This window comes from Daucus carota, chromosome 5 (genome assembly GCF_001625215.2).
Source record: "Daucus carota subsp. sativus chromosome 5, DH1 v3.0, whole genome shotgun sequence".
In the NCBI taxonomy this organism is placed as follows: domain Eukaryota; kingdom Viridiplantae; phylum Streptophyta; class Magnoliopsida; order Apiales; family Apiaceae; genus Daucus; species Daucus carota.
Genome location: NC_030385.2, coordinates 9448125 through 9467134, shown reverse-complemented (window position 1 = coordinate 9467134; position 19010 = coordinate 9448125). Strand labels below are relative to the sequence as shown.

General features: G+C 33.3%; 2 protein-coding genes across 4 annotated transcripts; both read left to right on the top strand.

Moving 5' to 3' along the window:
* Positions 1-3771: 3771 nt before the first annotated feature.
* LOC108220855 (putative F-box protein At4g38870) lies at positions 3772-6320 on the top strand. Of its 2 annotated transcripts, none has more exons than XM_064094463.1 (2): positions 3772-5064; positions 6035-6320. In XM_064094463.1, exons 1-2 carry the CDS (start codon positions 3951-3953, stop codon positions 6097-6099), a joined length of 1179 nt encoding a protein of 392 aa, XP_063950533.1. In that variant the 5' UTR covers positions 3772-3950; the 3' UTR covers positions 6100-6320. The 2 variants fall into 2 exon arrangements, with proteins under 2 accessions (XP_063950533.1, XP_017250223.1); XM_017394734.2 differs by having other exon boundaries at positions 3774-5296.
* Positions 6321-6435: 115 nt separating this feature from the next.
* Positions 6436-13108, top strand: LOC108222246 (uncharacterized). Of its 2 annotated transcripts, XM_017396164.2 has the most exons (13): positions 6436-7876; positions 7952-8051; positions 8715-8981; positions 9082-9126; positions 10618-10773; positions 11213-11315; positions 11394-11515; positions 11609-11694; positions 11766-11874; positions 11956-12044; positions 12133-12244; positions 12329-12541; positions 12634-13108. In XM_017396164.2, exons 8-13 carry the CDS (start codon positions 11609-11611, stop codon positions 12706-12708), a joined length of 684 nt encoding a protein of 227 aa, XP_017251653.1. In that variant the 5' UTR covers positions 6436-7876; positions 7952-8051; positions 8715-8981; positions 9082-9126; positions 10618-10773; positions 11213-11315; positions 11394-11515; the 3' UTR covers positions 12709-13108. The 2 variants fall into 2 exon arrangements, with proteins under 2 accessions (XP_017251653.1, XP_063950534.1); XM_064094464.1 differs by lacking the exons at positions 6436-7876; positions 7952-8051 and having other exon boundaries at positions 8580-8981.
* The last annotated feature ends 5902 nt before the right edge of the window (positions 13109-19010 follow it).

Here is a 19010-nt window from a genome sequence, read left to right as displayed (position 1 = left end):
ATGATCTGTTGCACCACTGTCTAAGAGCCAACCAGAATCAAGACAAGATATCATACAAGTTTTACCTGCCAAAAGTGCTTGGCTGGAATCTGTGTCACCGTGGGATGCAATATCATGTTTAGAAAGCAGAGTCATTAGCTTGTTATACTGATCATTGGAGATTGAGTTTGATCCTTCTGTTCCAGTAGAGGATGTGACAGCAACTGCAATCCTCCTTTCTTTTGGCTTAAAACCTGCAGGGTAACCATGAATTTTAAAGCACCTATCAATGCTATGACCTGGAACCTTGCAGTTAGTACAGTAGTAATTTGCTCCTGATTTAGGCTTCCTGTCCTGGCTATTATTGTGCCCAAACTTCTGTGAGTAATTTCCAGAATACTGATTCTTGTTGTTTCCAGAACCTCTTTGATCTGCATAGAATGCCATACTTTCAGGCTTAGCAAGAGTCATTTCTTTGTGATTCTCTTCTTGTGCAATCAACCTATAAGCTTGATCAATAGTGGGAGGTGGAGACATCATCAAGATATTTGCCCTCACTGCTGAAAACTGATCACTCAATTTCATTAAGAACTGTATCAAACGATGTTCATGTGTCTTCTGTTGGACTCTCAAACTGAGACCACAAGCACAACTGTTCTGAAGAAAAGGATCTGCATCATCAAGATTATCCCAAAGAGTGGTAATAGCAGTATAAAATTCAGAAACACTCAATTTTCCTTGAGTGATCTCAGCCAGCTTTTGCTCAAGAGAATAAACTTGTGTGAGAGACACACTTCCAAACCTAGATTCAAGATTCATCCAGATTTCTTTTGCAGTTTTCTTAAAGAGAACACTCCGAGCAATATTATCATCAAGATTAAACAACAGCCAAGTAGCAACCAGAGAATTACAACGTTCCCAAGCCAAAAAATCAACATCATTTTCATCAGGCACCAATATTGTGCCATTGACAAATCCGAGTTTGTTCTTTACAGTTAAGCTAAGTAACATAGATCTCTTCCAATTAGCATATCCAGTACCATCAAATTTGACAGAAACAAGTTGAGTAGAAGTATTATCATTAGGATGAATGTAAAAAGGACTTGAAGGATCCTGATTTGCATTATATGTAGGATTTGTAGTTCGAGACATGATGAAATCAGACGAAATTGAAGAAATGTATATTCAGAACAATAAATCGATCAGTGAATCAGAACAATCAGTGAATCAAAGAATGAATCACTTGAGAAAGCAACAAATATGAAGTGTAGATGAAGCGTAAATGAACAGAAAACACCTGGATCGGAAATTATACTAGAGGAATTGCAGAGATGAAGATCTGAAGAAATTGCAGAGATGAAGATCGGAAGTCGCTTAGCCGAGATCGTCCTGCTCTGATACCATATTGAAATTCATACACTAATACTAAACTTGCAGATTTACTATTAAGCTTGGAGAGAAAGAAATGAAATATACTGAACTTTGTTGTGTGTTTGCATACATCTGAATGAATGAATACAAAGTCTGGTATCGTTTATATACAAGTCTACTCTAACTGCATCGTGCCTTACTCTAACTAACTAGGTGTATATACAACTGTATTGTATCTAATCATCTAACTAACTATTAGCTGTTGACAGCTCATGGTGGATGATGTGGCAGTTGTAAGTCACGAAACAATACACTTAAGTCTACTAGTGTATCTCTGTGTTGATCTATTATGTCACTGTGGTGAGCAGTAACAACATGTGCTTGATGCTGAGATTTACTATACTCAATAGTACCGATAAAAGGGGTGATGATGAGAAGTATATAAAAAAAAAACAATCCAGCGCCAGAAATAGTGAAGAAAGTTGAAATTGAGTTGATGGAGACGACGATAGCTCCGATGAGGATTAACTGGATCGCTACGATGGAGTAAACTTTGCCGATGAAGTTCCACCGAAGCTCTGGCGGCTCTAGCATCATTGGATAGAGAGGTTGAGTTACGCCTGATTTGATGTTAATCCAGTTACGCATACGAGCACAATAGCCCACTTACTCCCGGAGTGCCGAGGAAATCGAACTCGTGACCTCAAGTCAAGGGAGCAAGCCTTAAGTGTGAAGTTTGTGTGTGTAAGCAATGTTGCAGAGAAATTCTAATAGAGAGAGAAAGGAAGAAGAGCATGAACTTCATTCATTGTGTAAACTTACCGAGAAATGAAATGCTATGGAGCTGTTTGTATACAGGAAAGTAAGTAGAACGTAGTTACAAAACTCCAACTAACTACAACTAATCAGTATTTACAGTTATAATAAATCAATACTTTAGGTAATGTCAACACCCCCCTCAAGTTGGAGGGTGAAGAATTAACACCGAGCTTGCCAATGATGTTGTGATGTTGCAGTCCAGTGAGAGGTTTAGTAAGCACATCAGCTAGTTGTAAGGTAGTGAAAATGTGGCTCAAAGAAATAAGGCCTGCAGCTAGCTTTTCACGAACGAAATGACAATCAAGATCAATGTGGTTGGTTTGTTCGTGAAAAACTAGATTCTTAGCTAGATAAATTGCAGCTTGACTGTCACAGTTGACGGGAATAGGAATGATATCTGGTACATCAAGGTCATTAAAAAGTCTGGACAACCAAGCAATTTCTGCTGTGATCCGCCTGAGTGATCTATATTCAGCCTCAATGGAGGATAGTGACACAATAATGTGTTGTTTCTTTGATTTTCAAGAAACAAGACTTCCTCCAAGTAAGATTACAAAACCAGAAACAGATTAGTTTGGGGGCATGCAGCCCAATCTGCATCACAAAATGCCTCTGTAGCAAACAAGAGGAGTTGTTTAAAAAATATGAACAAAGATTTATAGGATATATTAAGAAAATAATTTAAAACAACCCGTGCTTTACAAGGTTCAAGAAACTAGTTATTTATAAAATTACAACAGATGTGTATTAAGGTACAACAGTTCACTTAAATAAAATTATATACATGTAAAATTTATATTCTAAACTGAAATAAGTACAAAATTTTTTAAAACACTCAATTATAATATCCAAAAATATTTAAATAATATATGAATACCAACAATGTTTATCCAAAAATTTATGTATAACATATTTTACAGAAATAATATATAATCCATTTTACCAAATAGGCTAATATCACATGATTACAAAATTGAAATATTAAAATAATAATAATATAAGATATATAATTAAATATCACATATAACATTACACTATTATACTTTGATCAATATTTTTTTTATTTACTATTCAGGTTTTGGAATCGGGTCCAGGTTCAGTACGGCTTTTCGTGTTTTCCATCTGGTTCTGTTTGGTTAGGACAAAACCTAAACCTGACCCATTTATCCGAATCTAAAAATTAAACTCAAACCCGGATGGATATTCGTACTTCTGATTCAGTTGGGTCTAATTTGGTCGGAATGGGTCGATACCTGTTGGTGTTGGTACAAATTATCATTCCCGTAAACAAGAAAGAAATTTATCTAAACTTATTACTTCCTCCGTTGCAAAATATACGTCCACTTTAAAAAAAAAAATTGTTTCAAAATATTTGTCCATTTCAACTTTCAATATAAATTTATATTTTCAAAATCAACTTTTTCTTCACATATTTCTAATTTATGTATCCAAGATCAACCATATGCCATTATTATGTTCAATTATGATTTAATACACAATTTTTTTTAAAAATTCATTTTTATTAAAATACGCGATTTTCAGAAATGGATATGTAATGTGAAACCGAGAGAGTAATTTAAAATAACCAAACGGGGTCTTAATTATCTGGGAACTAGAAGCGTCGTTCGCATTAACTCTCACTTGTCACTCAGAAGTCAGAAGTAGACCTGACAATTACTCGAAGTTACTCTGGCACAAGTGCTGAACAGAACTTAAAACTCCCATTTCTCTGTCTTAAAATAAACACCCCTAAAACCCTAAAGCTCCGGTGAAGTCAGAAAATGGCGAAAAATGGAAAAACAAAGAAAAGATATCACAAACCCCCAAAACCCCAACATCACCCAACCCCATCAGCAGCTGAGAAGGACAAAACCATCACCGTAAAGACACTTCCAGCAGATCTTGTTCTTCAAATACTCTACAGGACTCAAGTTAAGGCACTTGTAAGATGTAAATGTGTTTCGAAATCTTGGTATGCTCTTATTAATCACCCTACATTTATACAAAAGCACCTTGAGTTCAACACTCCAAGAAACACACTGCTTATATGTAATTTTGGCTGTGATAGTAAGTTAGCAAAACACAGTCTGTTTAGTGATTATAGTCGTAGACTCATTGGTTTGGTAAGCGTAACCGGGCCTCCCATTCCGCTCCTTCAAGTTGATAGACACTTTACTAATAGGCCTAATTACCCGAAGAAAATTAATTTTCATGATTTTTCCAAGAGAATGGTTATTTCTGGTTCAATTAATGGCATTGTTTGTTTAGCTCATTATCATGAAATGTCGGGGCGTTTTGTTGCTTTATGGAACCCGAGTACTCATTATTGGAATCCGATTGCTCTTAAGAATTGGGATACTATGTCAGTTGGTTTTGGTTTTGATGGGCTGCAAAGTGATTACAAAGTTATATGCATTGTTCCTGAAACTCGCCTTGAGAATTTAGGATGGTCTCGGGTTGAGATTTACTCTACAAACCGGGGTTCTTGGGAAAATGTTGAGGGAAAAGACATCATTCCATTCTGGCCTAATTCTGCTATGCAACATTGTTATTTTGTTGTCAAAGGTGTTCCATATTGGATAGGGAATGATGTAGAGGCAAGAGATGCATATTTAAATATTTTGGGGAGAATTGATCCTGTTACGGGGCTGTATAAGAAATTAATGTATCCCAGCCATCTCGAGAAAAAGGGTCGTGGGTGGGTGAATCCTTTGAAATGGAAAGATTCAGTTGCTGTTGTAGTTCTTTTCCCAGGTGGGGATCCGAATCAGATGGTTGATTTGTATGTGCTGCTGGATGAGGACACATCTAACTGGACAAAGATGTATAGTCTTGTGCCACCCAGTTTGATAAGTGATTTTGAAGGTACACGGGTTCCTCAGTGCTTTAGCACAGGTGAGATTGTATTTACTATGTGGACACAGCACTCGGATATTGTTCAGATTCTGGATCATTGTATATGTGACCCTGAAACTGGTCGTGTGTTCCGTAACAATGAAATTAAGGCATTAAATCCAATTTGGCACGAGTCATATAGTCATGTAGAGAGCCTAGTATGTGTCAAAGGAATGATACAGATTGGAAAGGAGCACAAAGTCAAAAAGAGTAGCCCTAAGATGAAGAACTGGTATTTGCAATCATGAACTTTGATTATTGTTATGTGTTGTTCATACCGTGCTTTCTGATTGTTAAAAATCTGTATTGATCAGCATGCTAAATGGTTTTAAATTTAGAGCATAACTAATCTTAGTAACTGAACTAAAAAAATGTATGTATAGTAGAATGTTAAGTTTTGTGTAGGTTATGAAGAGTATAATCTTATACTTGCATTGAATTAGGCATGAGGGTAACAGTTCGCTAATCCAACCTTGAAAGGCATGCTCTTCCAATATACCTGTAGTTTTGTAGTTCTTTTTATAGTGGATAATATGAGTAGGAAATTAGAAATTGGGTCATGTACGATTAATATTGAGATGCGCAAAAATACCTGAGCTCATTGTAGTTCCATGTGCAACACTACAATGTTCTAGAATCTTGTTTCTGGCACTTCTTGATAACCTGTCTATCTGGCATTCTCTACCACTGAAGAAATAATAGGGCTACCATTTTAATCTGATATTACAACCATGAAAATACAAAGCATATATATGTGTGTGTGTGTGTGTATATATATATATATATATTCAAGTTATTCTATGTTTCTAAATCTGTAGGCTGTAACTTAGGTTGTTTTTTACTCCTTTGTATCATTTGTCATCTTAAGCACATGTACCTGTCTTTGCTATTTTTTGTCATTCTACTGTGTACACAGAAGTTGCTGGTTCTTCCGGGCGTAATGCCTATACATAATGATTTTCACTTGCAGGACTGAATTCTTGTCGAAAGAATTTGAGTCGGTGTTACATCTTTAACTTATCTGCTGCTGGATAGGTGGTGCAGGCAGGAATGAAGCCACTGGAGAACCCTTCAACTTTTTAATGTAATGCTTCTTTTATGATATTACTTCATGTCCATGTGTAAAACATTGAAGTTGACCTCTTGTTAGAATTTTAATCTACCTCAAAATAGCTTTATATGCGAGTTTTGATGGTTGGAATGTGATGTAAGATGTATTGTTATCGTAATTCTAGTTCATCTTTCGAACTCTTATTTATCTTTGTGTCATAAATTTATCAAAAACAGAGGCGTATCTAGGGGGCCAGGGACCCTGAAATTTGGATAAATACTTAGTAGTATGCATAAATAATGAGTCATAACTCGTAACTGTAGCTCAGCTGGTCAGGGTTGTTCTCTTCCCTACTGAGCAGTGAGCACCAGGGTTCCATTCTCCTCTCTGCAAATTATCCCTTAAAGATTTTGAAAGGTTGATTAGAACAATATACATGCAATTAGACTTGAAAATTCAACTAAATTTTTATTATTTATTTTGTTCATGTAATTCAATGATAACAAAGTGTTTTTTTAATCATTTTGTCTTCATATTTATAGAAAAATTATGCAAATATTAATGAAATTGCTAGATTTTTGCATAGATAATTAGGTTGCATGTTGCAAGAGAATCGGGAAGATGTCCTTGACATTTTTAATCTTAAAAAACATGGTGCGTCATATGGTTACCGGATGATAGGGAACAAAGCAGAATTTCATTTCATAGATGTAAAATTCTGATCAAATGCTGCATTCCATGGCGCGCTGATGCAAGAAACTTGGAATACGGTGAAAAATATGGAAATGATGATTTCATTTATGTGAACATGAAGCACAAGGTACATTATGTCTGTAATTAACACAATCTTCTTCAGCTAGTATAAGGTGGCTCCGGTGATGTGGTTAGATCAATCTCTTCAACATGACTGTTGTGAAACCAGAAGGCATTCATCCTGCATAGTCCAGATTTCTAGCGCGAATCGTGATAGTTCTTCTTCTTCTTCTTGTTTTTTTTCCTGAAATATAAGCCATATCAGATATATAGTAAAACCTTTAATACAGTATTATTCTCGAACCCAGAAAAAATATTATTATAGAGGGGTTATTCTTAATTAGAGGTTAACATGTAAATTTGAAATTTAAAAATCTATATAATCTTAATTCGTGAATGCAAAGATTAATCTATATTTGCATTTGATGTAGTCATGTAGTGGTGATTTTCTTGATTGAGTTGTGTGAACTTTTTGGTGACCTTCACATGTTATTCCCTGTCCTGATACATTCTTATGTCGTACTTTAAACTATCTTTCCCTCATGTACCAATTGGCAAATATATCAGTTGCCCACTATCACTCTATCACAGTTCACTCAGGATATAAAAATTATCAGGATAAAATTTGGTTACAAAGATTAGTCTCATCATGCCTAAAAATTCACCTATCTTTCATCTTTAAGTCTCTCGACAATCCAAGTTTTCTGCCTAGATGACCTTATCTTCAATAGATTTAAACAACGAAACACAAATTTAAGCTTCAGTAGGATCAGTAAGAATCAACAAGAATGGATTTATTGTGAACAAGATTATTCTATTCAAGATAGAATTTAGTAAGGTGCGGTAAGTATTGAAGTGACAGATGATTCTCCATCTACAAAGAAAGCATATTCCAGCAGGGACCTGCTGAAAATCACGAAAAAACAGCTAAAAGCAGCAGCCACTGTGCAGCAGCACAAATTGTTATAATTGGAGAAGACCAGTCTAAAGCCCAAACTCAGCCTCAAGGTTTGGCAACTTATTACCTTTAAAATTCCTTTGTTATATCCATATTTGTGTTTATCAGTTTACACCTCGTATCAGATATTGCTCAAGAAGATGCAACAGAGGGGCCTCCATTTCTGCCCCAGGAGTCCAAAGTGAAATATCATACAGCAAGAAAAGAAGGATATCTTCCAACAAGGTAGCAAAGTGTGCACAGTTTAAATTATAAGTCTGTTTGATCTACCACTGCGAAAGTGATATGTATATATAAAAGTTGACTATGATGTAACATTGTCAATAAAGTTTGATGTGTTGTGTTCGTTCTAAGGGTCATAAAACAGATATGCTTTGTGTTGGTAACTTCCTCTGATGTCTGCTTCTTATATACCTTAATGCTGCTATTGTTACCTTTAAATCTTAATAATATTAATTCAAGGGGGTCGAGTATTTGTCACAAGTAGCAATTCAGTGGTATGCAGCAAATTGCCTGTGAACATGGGAGCTATCCTACTAATTTTTTTACATTTTCCTTGAGTGCATGGAAAAACATGTTTATTTAGTAAACCTTATCTGTAGAAAAAAAATTCAAATTTAGATATGATTACAAATTTACAAAGTCAAAAGTTCCGCTCTGGTAATTTGAAAGTTACTATAATAAGCCAATTCAAATCTACATATATATTGCTAATTGCTGATAACTATACTTACTACTAGCAAAGCAAAACGTCCAAAGTTAAGACTGGTTATCAATAACTTAGATTGTTTAAACAATATCTGTCAACTTAATTAGGTGATTAGTAGTTACAATGTAATTCATGAACTTGCTAAACTAGTAACACTCTTGTTGTGAACATGTCTTTAGGAGATACATTAACAAGAAGAAGAGAGATAAGTGAAGGAAAAAGATAGATAAGTGAAGGATTAAACAACTGAAAAGGATGTTATCACTAGTAAGTTTAATGGTGGCCATGTTGGTGGTGAGCCCAACAGAGGCATACACACAAGATTATAAAGATGCATCGATGAAAAGCATTCTGTTTTATGAAGGCCAAAGGTCCGTAGATTACCTCCTTACCAGAGAATGGCATGGAGAGATAATTCTGCTCTTCAAGATGGTCTTGACAACCATGTAAGTAATATTCTTCATTATATCTCAACTTCTATACATGAATCATGAACTCGCAAAACGATTTCGACCAGTTATATCTCTATTTGTATGTATCAATTAGGCCCTTATAACTCGATCCTGATCTGGCTTCAGCTTACAAGGACAGGTAATTAAAACTCTTCTTATTTGCTTAAACACACTCAGTTTGATCCTGTATTATCCCTTAAATCATAAATCCTGAATCCTATTTCAATGGTTTATTACACCCCCTACCCCAATTCTTCATACTTATTTACAAAAAATGCCATCCCAATTCTTCATGTACCGTTCTTTCAAGATTCATCTTTTGTTAGTTTCTTACACAAACATCGGGAGCTAGAATGTAAGTTCATGGCACGATAGACTGGTTTTCTAGTTTATGTAAGATAATGTTGCTATTAAATCTTATATTGGGATTTTTATGTGTTCTTCTTCACTTGGTGGGATACATTTCCTTAAGAAAAATTAAGATAAACCACATCCGCTAGGATTCTGTTATGCCCTCTATTATGCTTGTTTACTAGTGTTTTTATATTTTGTACATAGAACAAACTTCATCAAATACGTCTCCGTTGATTCTGAATTTATAAAAAATACAAAAAGGTTGACCTTATATTATTCAAATAGATCGATAGAAAATGACAATTATGAAAAACTTGTGGTTGTGTTTGGTCTGGCTTCGAAAAATTATGTAATCTAAGTTTAGTCAACTTCCTGAATATTTTGAAATCTTTTATTGTGCAAGTCGGGATTTATGTTATTCTGCGTTATTGTAACATGCAGATCTTGTGACAGAATTCTTGAAAAAAAAGTTGCTTAAAGTGTTACTTATTTTGGCCAAATTCTTGTCAATTGTAATTAATTTGTTTCTGGTACTGATCAAATTGAAGTGAAGGCTTTAATAATATCTAGCTTCAAGTTGAGCACATTTTCTCTAGAATATAAAATCTGACTACCAAGTTTTGTGCACTCCAGGTTAGTTTCATGCTAGTTTAATGTTGCACTTGCTTACTTTCTTTCACTTGTTTTTCACCTCGATGTGCTAGAATTAACATATATGATAAAGGATTATGTGTTTTCTCTGAAAAAAGATAGTTGATTTTTAACAAAATTCATTTATTACAATTGTTTACTAGTTCAAGTACCTTTTTCATGAAACAAATACCTGAACTTATCTAATTAAGAATGGGTAGGAGTCATAGTCCCCTGCCTCCAAATTAAAACCAACAATATGGGTACATTTTTACAATTGTTATAGATGCATATATATTTTTGTATGTACTTGCTTTTTGGTAGCAAAGCTCATTGAATGTAAAATATTTATAAGAACTTTGAGAGTTTTGTGTAGATATTACTAGACGATTTTTGGTCAAAGAAATAAAATTGATGAAGGGGCAAGTTTTAAGTTAATCAAGGCCTAGTGGTATCAGTATATGTATGGATCATGCTTTCTAAATTCTTCTTTTGTAGTAAATTTATTCACGGTTACCAATAAAATTTCCCTAGATTCTGTTACGCTACAGTCAAGAAAATGGCATGTATGGATCATGCTTTCTATTTATGCAGTAAATTATTCATTGTTACCAATAAAATTTTCCTAGTTTCTGTTATGTTGCAGTCAAGAAAATGGCTGGAAGCCCAGGTGGTTCAGAAGAGAAAGTGAGGATTCCTCCTTTCACTATGTGGGTGGTTACTAGGAAGCATGGGAGATGGGAAAATGGGATGAATGTCCGGTATGCCGCTCTGCGAGCAAAGACCGGCCCAGATATATTTGGTGAGTTGAGCGACGCTGTGGTTAGTTCGAATAAGGTGTCCTGACTTTGGAGATGCAACTTCTCTGTTACTTATTCAAACTTAATGTTCAATTTGAGTGTTAGGAGTAGCTAACTGCCAGCCCTACAGCTTAATTTCACATTAAGCCAGACACTCATATTGTGCAAATTATATACTTTTCGTGCCAACTAAGTTTTAAAGGACCAGTATTAGTTGTCCATAGCACATTTTTCAGCTGATGCAGTACAGAACACCTAATTGTGCACGAGACTACAGTGTCAGCTAAGATTTTTGTGTCATAGTATTCTGTTGTGAAATATCTAGTCATGTCATGACAATCTTTTTGTCTATTGATTTGTTATAGTTCCTAACTGGAATTTCATTTTATTAGCCTTTAGTTAATCTTTTCGTCTATTGATATTGTAAATTTTCAATTGAAGATATTATTGGAGTTGTAAAACTAATTGATGAAAAGAAAAGGGAATTTACAAACAAGCATGGACACCCCCAAGCGCAATTCAAATTTACGATATCGGATGGAAGGTATAGGAAAATCTTAAAATAGTCCTAAATGTATGTCTAAAAAAATACTAATTTATCTGTTTCTCTTATCACATTAAGGACTACTGTGAATGTTACGCTCTGGGATTCTTTGGCACATTTATTTGAAAATAGCATGTCCAAAGAGTGCGAGAAACCTCTGATTTTAATCATTGCAAGTGTAAGAATTGGATGGTGGCAGGGTAATATGTTAATGTTATCAGATCAAGTTTTATTCAGTTATTTAAGTTGTTGATTTCTTTCATATTACTCACTGAGTACATACTTCTCATCAGATGAATTGGATATCTCTAATGTTCCAGCATCAATGTTTTACATCAACTACATACACACATGAAAGTGTGTTTCAGCTTCGGGAAATGTATGAATTACTACCTAAACCAATATACTATTAATATCAAGGACTTTAGTACTAACAATATCAAGTTACAGGCTTAAGGATCCAAAGTATGCTCATCTTCTTGCCGCATACTGCAAAATGAGCAAGATGCAAATATTTTCAGTATTAGACATCAAGAACTTTCGAAAAGAGTACATGGAGGTATGTTGTTTTGTAATTTTTTCAGTTGTACTAAAGAACACAATTGGAACATACTATATAATGTAGTTACTACCTTTGCAGATTGAAGTAGTTTGTCAGCTGAGAATTCTCTTGGATGAAAAATTCCGATGTGTGATGTGTAACAGAAATGTACCCTACCCGCAGAAGAGGTTAGACATATACAAGTCTGAAATTTAAACATAATACATATGTAACAACTATGCACACTGTAATGTTAATATGTTGTCTATTTTATAGGTTTTTGGTTTCAACAATTTGTAAGGACAAGATTGGGAAAATAGAAGTTTTGTTTTCAGATCGTCAAGTTCAAACCATTATTAGGAAGCCTGTCTTTGAAGTGGAGGAAGAGGTAAATAAACTTTGAAAGTGATCAATATGAATTGTATATGATAATGAGGTTTGGTTCACTAACTGTAATATTACTTAACACAAGGAGGTCAATGAACAAAATTTCCCCAAGGCCTTGAAATGCATGGAGAATTCAGAATGCACTGTAAAGCTTTCGATCAGGGAGGGAAACTTGAACAATCTATTCAACACATACTCAGCTATAGACCTCTACATTGGTTTCACAGTGGAAGATGATTTGCTTGAAGAACAGCCAGAATGGAACCCAGCGTCTTCAACTTCATCCCAGGTTAATGAGGTATTCATATAATTTTTTAATTATTTACTACTAATTCAACCATCTATTGAAAACTATGTATGCGGCATAACTTTCTAATATAATTCATGCAGATATCATCCTCCACTTATCACCTTGATGGTCTTTCTCAAATGAATTTTGAAACTCCTACTTTGACCAACAAGTGATGGATGATTATAATTATGTATTCTACTTTTGGAACAATATTATGTAATCAAGAATCTATATTAAGTACTGGAACCTATGTAATCGCTGTGAACTGTGTATGCTGGTCAAGTAAAATATCTACTATATGATTATGTATTATTGTTTTAACCTAAACTTTTTAGGCTACTTTCAGCTAATTAAGTTCAGACTTAGAAATATATGTAGCCAGCTTCATGATCTATCAAATGGAAATGAGTTTAGTTCACAAAGTCCATTCTGTCAAAACAACAACATAAGGCATTTGTTTGTCCGAAACCGATTTTGAATAAAATCGACTACGCCGCTGGCACCATATTAAGCTTAACAGTCATTACATTCTTCAATAACTTCCAATAACAGCGTTAATAGTTATGCGTTATGCTTTTTGTATGATGTAATCAGAGGAGTTTCTTGCGTTCAACGCCATCATTATTTAAAAGCCCAGCGCAGCGGGCATTTTTACTAGTTTCCATATATGCTAGAAGTAATTAAAATGTAATACTTTACTGATAGAGAAAAAGAAAAGCAAATAATTAAAATTATCATTTCTTTGTTTTTACAGTCAGGTATTTTAACTTAAAACTTGTTATTTTGTTAATCATATGTGAATATTAACTATTAAGCACTAGTATACTACTACCAATTTTTTTTTTTCTATGAATACAATGGTAAACATATTGAATTTTGTAGCCGTTTGTCATCTCTACGGAACAAATGAGCAGACCGAAGCTTTTAACGATTCTAAGTTTTCACCGAGCCTCCCACTACTCTGTACAAATTGATTCTCTAGCTTCTACAACTAATCTCACTTGATTGAAGGTATTGCTTGAGTCTTTGCAATTTCAGGGCTCTATGTTGTCTTTGGTTAAATTTGTATTTTGAGTCTTTACAATTGGAGGGCTCTAAATAGTATTTGGTTGAGTTTGTGTTTTGATTTTAATTTGGACTTGGTGAAATTTATTCTGGCATGTAACACATACAGTTGATATTTTTATGTTATTTTTATGTTGGTTGCAGGATTACAGGTGTCTCGTTCACTCCTAGGTGGCAGAAGGGCAGCTGATGAAGGAGAATAATTTTTATTGTAGTAACTCTGTTGTATAATGATTTTACTTTTGTAATTAGTGATTTTTATTAAACAGAATTAGTAATCTATTTTTAGTTTTATGGAAGTTGATATTATGATTTGTTTCTAATATATGAGAGTAATCTAAATTGTGCATTTTGTCTATTTTTATTATATTTATAAAAATATGAAGAATAATTCGAATAAAATAAAATTTAGAAAAATTATAAATTTTAGTAATGCATCACTTTTTCTAGAATAACTTCAATAGCACTTCTAAAAATGATATTTAAGTAATATTTTCTCATACACATTCAACTTATATAGCATTTATTGAAGTGCTACGTAAGTGTTGTGCTGTACTTGGAAAATGCTTACTTCTATAACACTTCTGAGAATGCTATTGAAGTATGCTATTAATAGCGTTGGCTTAGATAGCGCTAAAACCGTTATGTAAGCTAAAAATGAGCGCTATGTAAGTTAAAATGTGTATATAGTAGTGTAACTTGGCCAATTTTTGTTTCAAGATATAACTAAAATGTGTATATAGTAGTGTAACTTGGCCAATTTCTGTTTCAAGATATAACTAAAAGCAGTTATAAGCTCAAAATTAAATATATTTTACTAAAAATTAAAAGTTTGTAAATAATTATAGTAAGAATGTTGTAATAAACTTTCTTTAATAAATTAGACATCTTGTTGTTGGTGGTGTGTAATTAAGTTAACATAAGTGGTTTACACTTGTTGTTGTTAACTAGTATAAATTTGGTTTGTCTGCATGCAACATTAATCATCTTCAGTACATTCTCTCTGTTTTTCTGTTAAATCTATACTATACTATTTTGGTTTGATCATGTTGGTTTGGTTATTCACTTTATAACTAAAAGTCTGCTACACGTAGAGTTCTTATAGTCTTACATTTCTAAACAGTTTGATATACTACAAGATAAAAACTCCACCAGTATTCTTTTAAATATAATTTATATAATTAGTTAAAAATAAAAAAAGTAAATTTACTATCATCAATATATATTAAATTTAAATTATATATAATAAATTTAAAATTATATAGCTTTGCACGGGTTTAAGGCTAGTATAACTAAAATGAAAACACGCAATAAAATCCTTTATGGTGCTCGGTAGACCAGTCAATTTGTTCGTATCGTATATTTTCGTGTCGTGTACCTTTTCGTGTCGTGCACTGAAAGACAAAACACAAAACCGACTCATTTAGGATTCGTGTACTTGTCGTTCTCGTGCGTGTTTCATGCCGTTCTTGTGCGTGTTTCGTGCAAAATTGAATATAAATAAATTTATAAATTAATGTAATTATTACTCCCTCTATTTGATTTTAACTGATGTTTGACTTTTTGACACATATATTGAGGTGTAAAAAAACAATATATACACTCAATAAAAAAAATTCAATTCTTATATCGAATAAAAGTTTAGATTCTAAACCTTTATTTGATATAAATTTTATAGAGAATAATTATATTTAGATGTGATTTTTTTTAACATCTTAAAATACGTGTACAAAAGTCAAAAGCAGTTAGAATGGCACAGAGGGAGTAGATTTCTAGGTAAACAATTTACAAAATTATATGAAATATATACATTTAAATTATTTATACTTACAATATTATAAAGTATGCATTATCTTAAAAGAAAGTATACATATAGTTATTATCAATATGCATATTTATAATTAAATACACATATTTAATTATAAAATTATATTTATTACGTGTACCTCCTGTCGTGTCGTGTATCTAAAGGCCGATACTACATCTCAGTCGTACCGTGTTCGTGTATTTTTGTGTCGTGTACTCAAAATGCAAACACAAATATTAAAATTCCGTCTCATTTTCGTGTCGTGTTTTCGTGTCGTATGAAAAATTGTTGGATCTAGTGCCCAGCGCCAGCCGCCACGAATAGGCAGCTACAATGCAGTTACACATTACCAGTACTCCATTACCCGGGCTCCCACTTACTACAAGTATGTCAACAAGTGTATACCAAACTTACCTGATAGATTCTTCATGCACGGCATTTGGGCCGGAAATGCCAGCGGGATGACGGAGGATTATTGCTATGGTAAAAAAGGCGTGCCACAATCCCGAATCAACGATGCCCTGGTAATGAATCCCCAATGCTGCTCTGATCTCTATTACTAATATGAATATATGCTCTCCTGTACTATAAAATTTTTTATTAATAACAGAGTTCCACGCATGTAGTTGGAGCGATTTGAAGCAAGGCTAACCATTTCCTGGCCACCATTAGTACAAGGAGTACCACCTCTCAATTTCTGGGATCACGAGTACAACAAGCATGGGGTGTGCTTTGAAGACTGGACGCCTTCTGATTATCTCAACTTTGCGAACAGAGTCGGTGTCAACAACAACATAACAAAGTTATTGAACACAAATGGTATCAAGATACCGTAAAATACTCCAGAAGTGCTATCGAGAAAGCGATTCAAAAGCAAAATTGGAGACGGCTTCAATATGTATCTTGGCTTCCAGCAGGTTGGGACTTTTTTTTACTTGAGAGATGCCATCATTTGCATCAAGAAAAAAACCAGCCCTAAATACCTCATGGTGTATGAGTTTGGGTCTTGTCCCCTTTGAGTTGACCCGATATTTAACAACTGTGGTGGTGGGGAAATTGATGAAGAAAACATATTTCTTCTTTAAGCTGTTTGATTGATATTGGTTCCTCTTATTTACATGGATAATGACATTTCGTCATTGTCAAATACAGGTGACCAGGGCCATGATTGCTTTTAACTATCCTGCTGGGATGATTTTTTTTTTTTTTTTTTTGTAAGGTCTACATATTTGTAGATGAATTGTATCGAAATACAATAAACCGCATCCGGGATTTCTTTCTTTCACGAAAGTTTATCATCTAACCGAAAGTCATGCAAGCATAACTCCGAACGTTTAGACAATAAAGCTTAAATGAATTAGAAAAAAATACCCACAAGAAAAGTCACGAAACAGCTCGCTCCAAAGTATCCTGAAAAGAGAAACAAACAAAATAAAACATAAATCAATATACAAGAAAATCATATAAATATTTTTTTATATATATATAAATTTAATTATTGTAAACAAATAATAAATCTAATAAAAACAAAAAAAGAAAAGAGTGTACATATTTAATAGAGTACAAATAAAATAATAAAGAAATATTAATTATTAAAACTAACAAAAAAAAATCTAACCAAAGGAAAATCCTTTGGTTAGACGCATAAAATTAAAATATTTAATCGAGTAATAAAATAATAGACATTAAAACATAATTATATATCGTATATAATGACCATCACAATGGTAACACAAGCCATAAAAATGGCAACCAAAAAGGTACTAAAAGCCATTAAAGGCACAATAAAGTCATCAATAATGACCTCCATAAATGATATTAAATATTCATAAAGAATATTTAACCTGCAAGAAATTTGAAATATCACAAATTAACCATAATACTAGCACATGCAATATGAAACATCAAATTAAACGATAAATTAGCACAATTTAATGCTAAACAAACCAAATTAGATTCCTTTCCGATTCAAAAATGTATATATTATATAAAAACAATGACATAAATAAAATAAAAGATACATGCACCTAAAACCATGTTAAAATATTAAAACTATTAATTTAGAAGATCAAACACACAGTTAACACACCCACACAATCAAGAACACCAAGAACATTTATCGAATTCTACAATGGACCTGATTTCAAAATAATATTACGGAACCATAACAAAAATCCGGCAAAGACAAAAGCATGTCAGAAAAAATCGGGAAAAGGGCTAGAAACTCGACCTGATCTACACAGTAATCCAAACAAAATTAACAAACCAGATACAAATCCAAGATTTCGATCACCTAAATTTTTTTACACAACCTTAAAATCGAAGAGCAAAAATATAAAAAGATATCTATGAAGTAGATATGCTATCATAATATATACAAAACAAACAAATCGGACAATAACCAAAGCAAACAATTATCTTTCATCACAACAAGATATTCGAGAAAAAACGTACCTATTCAAAGAGAACGGGATATCTTGATTACATATGATATTGAGTAAATAAACTTACCGAATCCAAAGAATTAAGTCCTTAAAATCGAATCAACAACCTGAGAAAATGATGGAGTGATCGACGGAGAGGACGCGAGTATGACCGTTGTTGTAACGGAGGACGCCATCATGATAACGGGAGAGGAGTAGAACTCATATCATATAAATGGATTTGTATATATAGAATCAAAGATTGATGAACTGAGAAAGAAGGTTTTTGAATTTTTTGAGAGATGGGGTTTGTTTGTCACTAAATTTAGTATTTGTTTGATTTAGCGTGCCATGAGACTTGAGAGACGCAAAATCAAGAAATGCTTACACTCTTTAATAATGGTGGATCCCATGCATTTACAACAACCACACCAATCAAAACCTTCCAAATTCATAGATTTTAGTGTTTAGCACGTGCTCGTGGGCATATACAAACACTTCTTAATATATGTTAGCGTCATATTGAACCTGTTCGGCTTATTTGCGTCTATCTTAACCTATTAATATGTCAAATTATAAGGAAAAACAAGAGCCTACAAATTATATTTTTGTTAATTCTCAAGTATATTTCACCTTTTTAATTTCCAATTTAATAGGTCATACAGACAAAAATGGAATAAAGGATTCAACTTGAGGCATCAAAATATGTTAAAAGATACATTCTGCAATTATCTAGAATATAGGTAATACAATGCAATTTGCCCAAAGACCCAAACAAAAGATGTGTTTTGCAATTAACTATAAATATTATGTAAAATTGGTTTGAAATTGATGTATATGTGAAATTCAGGGTCCTCATTCTGTAATATCAAAGGTCCCAAAAGTCACTATTTTAAGACAAATGGGCCTCAATGTTATTTTCTAGAAAAATGGCCCTAACTATCACTTTAAAACACGACTTCAAGTTGTGTTTTGATTTTCTGCTAAAAAACATGACTTGAAGTTGCGTTTTCAGCTGAAAATACGACTTGAGGTTGTATTTTCGTAAACACAACATGAAGTTGCGTTTTGAATTGACAGTTAGGATCATTTTTTCAGAAAGTGACAATAGATGCCTTTTGCTGTTAAATAATGACACTTGAGACTAACACCCAAAATTAAGTGAATGTGCATTTAGCAA

Bases quoted from the DNA above. Each gene is read 5' to 3' on its own strand.
- LOC108220855 (XM_017394734.2), top strand. From the start codon at position 3,951: ATGGCGAAAAATGGAAAAACAAAGAAAAGATATCACAAACCCCCAAAA. The intron at 5,297-6,034 runs GTATTTGCAATC...TTTCACTTGCAG, and splicing joins AGCCCTAAGATGAAGAACTG to GACTGAATTCTTGTCGAAAG.
- LOC108222246 (XM_017396164.2), top strand. From the start codon at position 11,609: ATGAATTGGATATCTCTAATGTTCCAGCATCAATGTTTTACATCAACT. The intron at 11,695-11,765 runs GTATGAATTACT...ATCAAGTTACAG, and splicing joins GTGTTTCAGCTTCGGGAAAT to GCTTAAGGATCCAAAGTATG. The intron at 12,245-12,328 runs GTAAATAAACTT...ACTTAACACAAG, and splicing joins TCTTTGAAGTGGAGGAAGAG to GAGGTCAATGAACAAAATTT.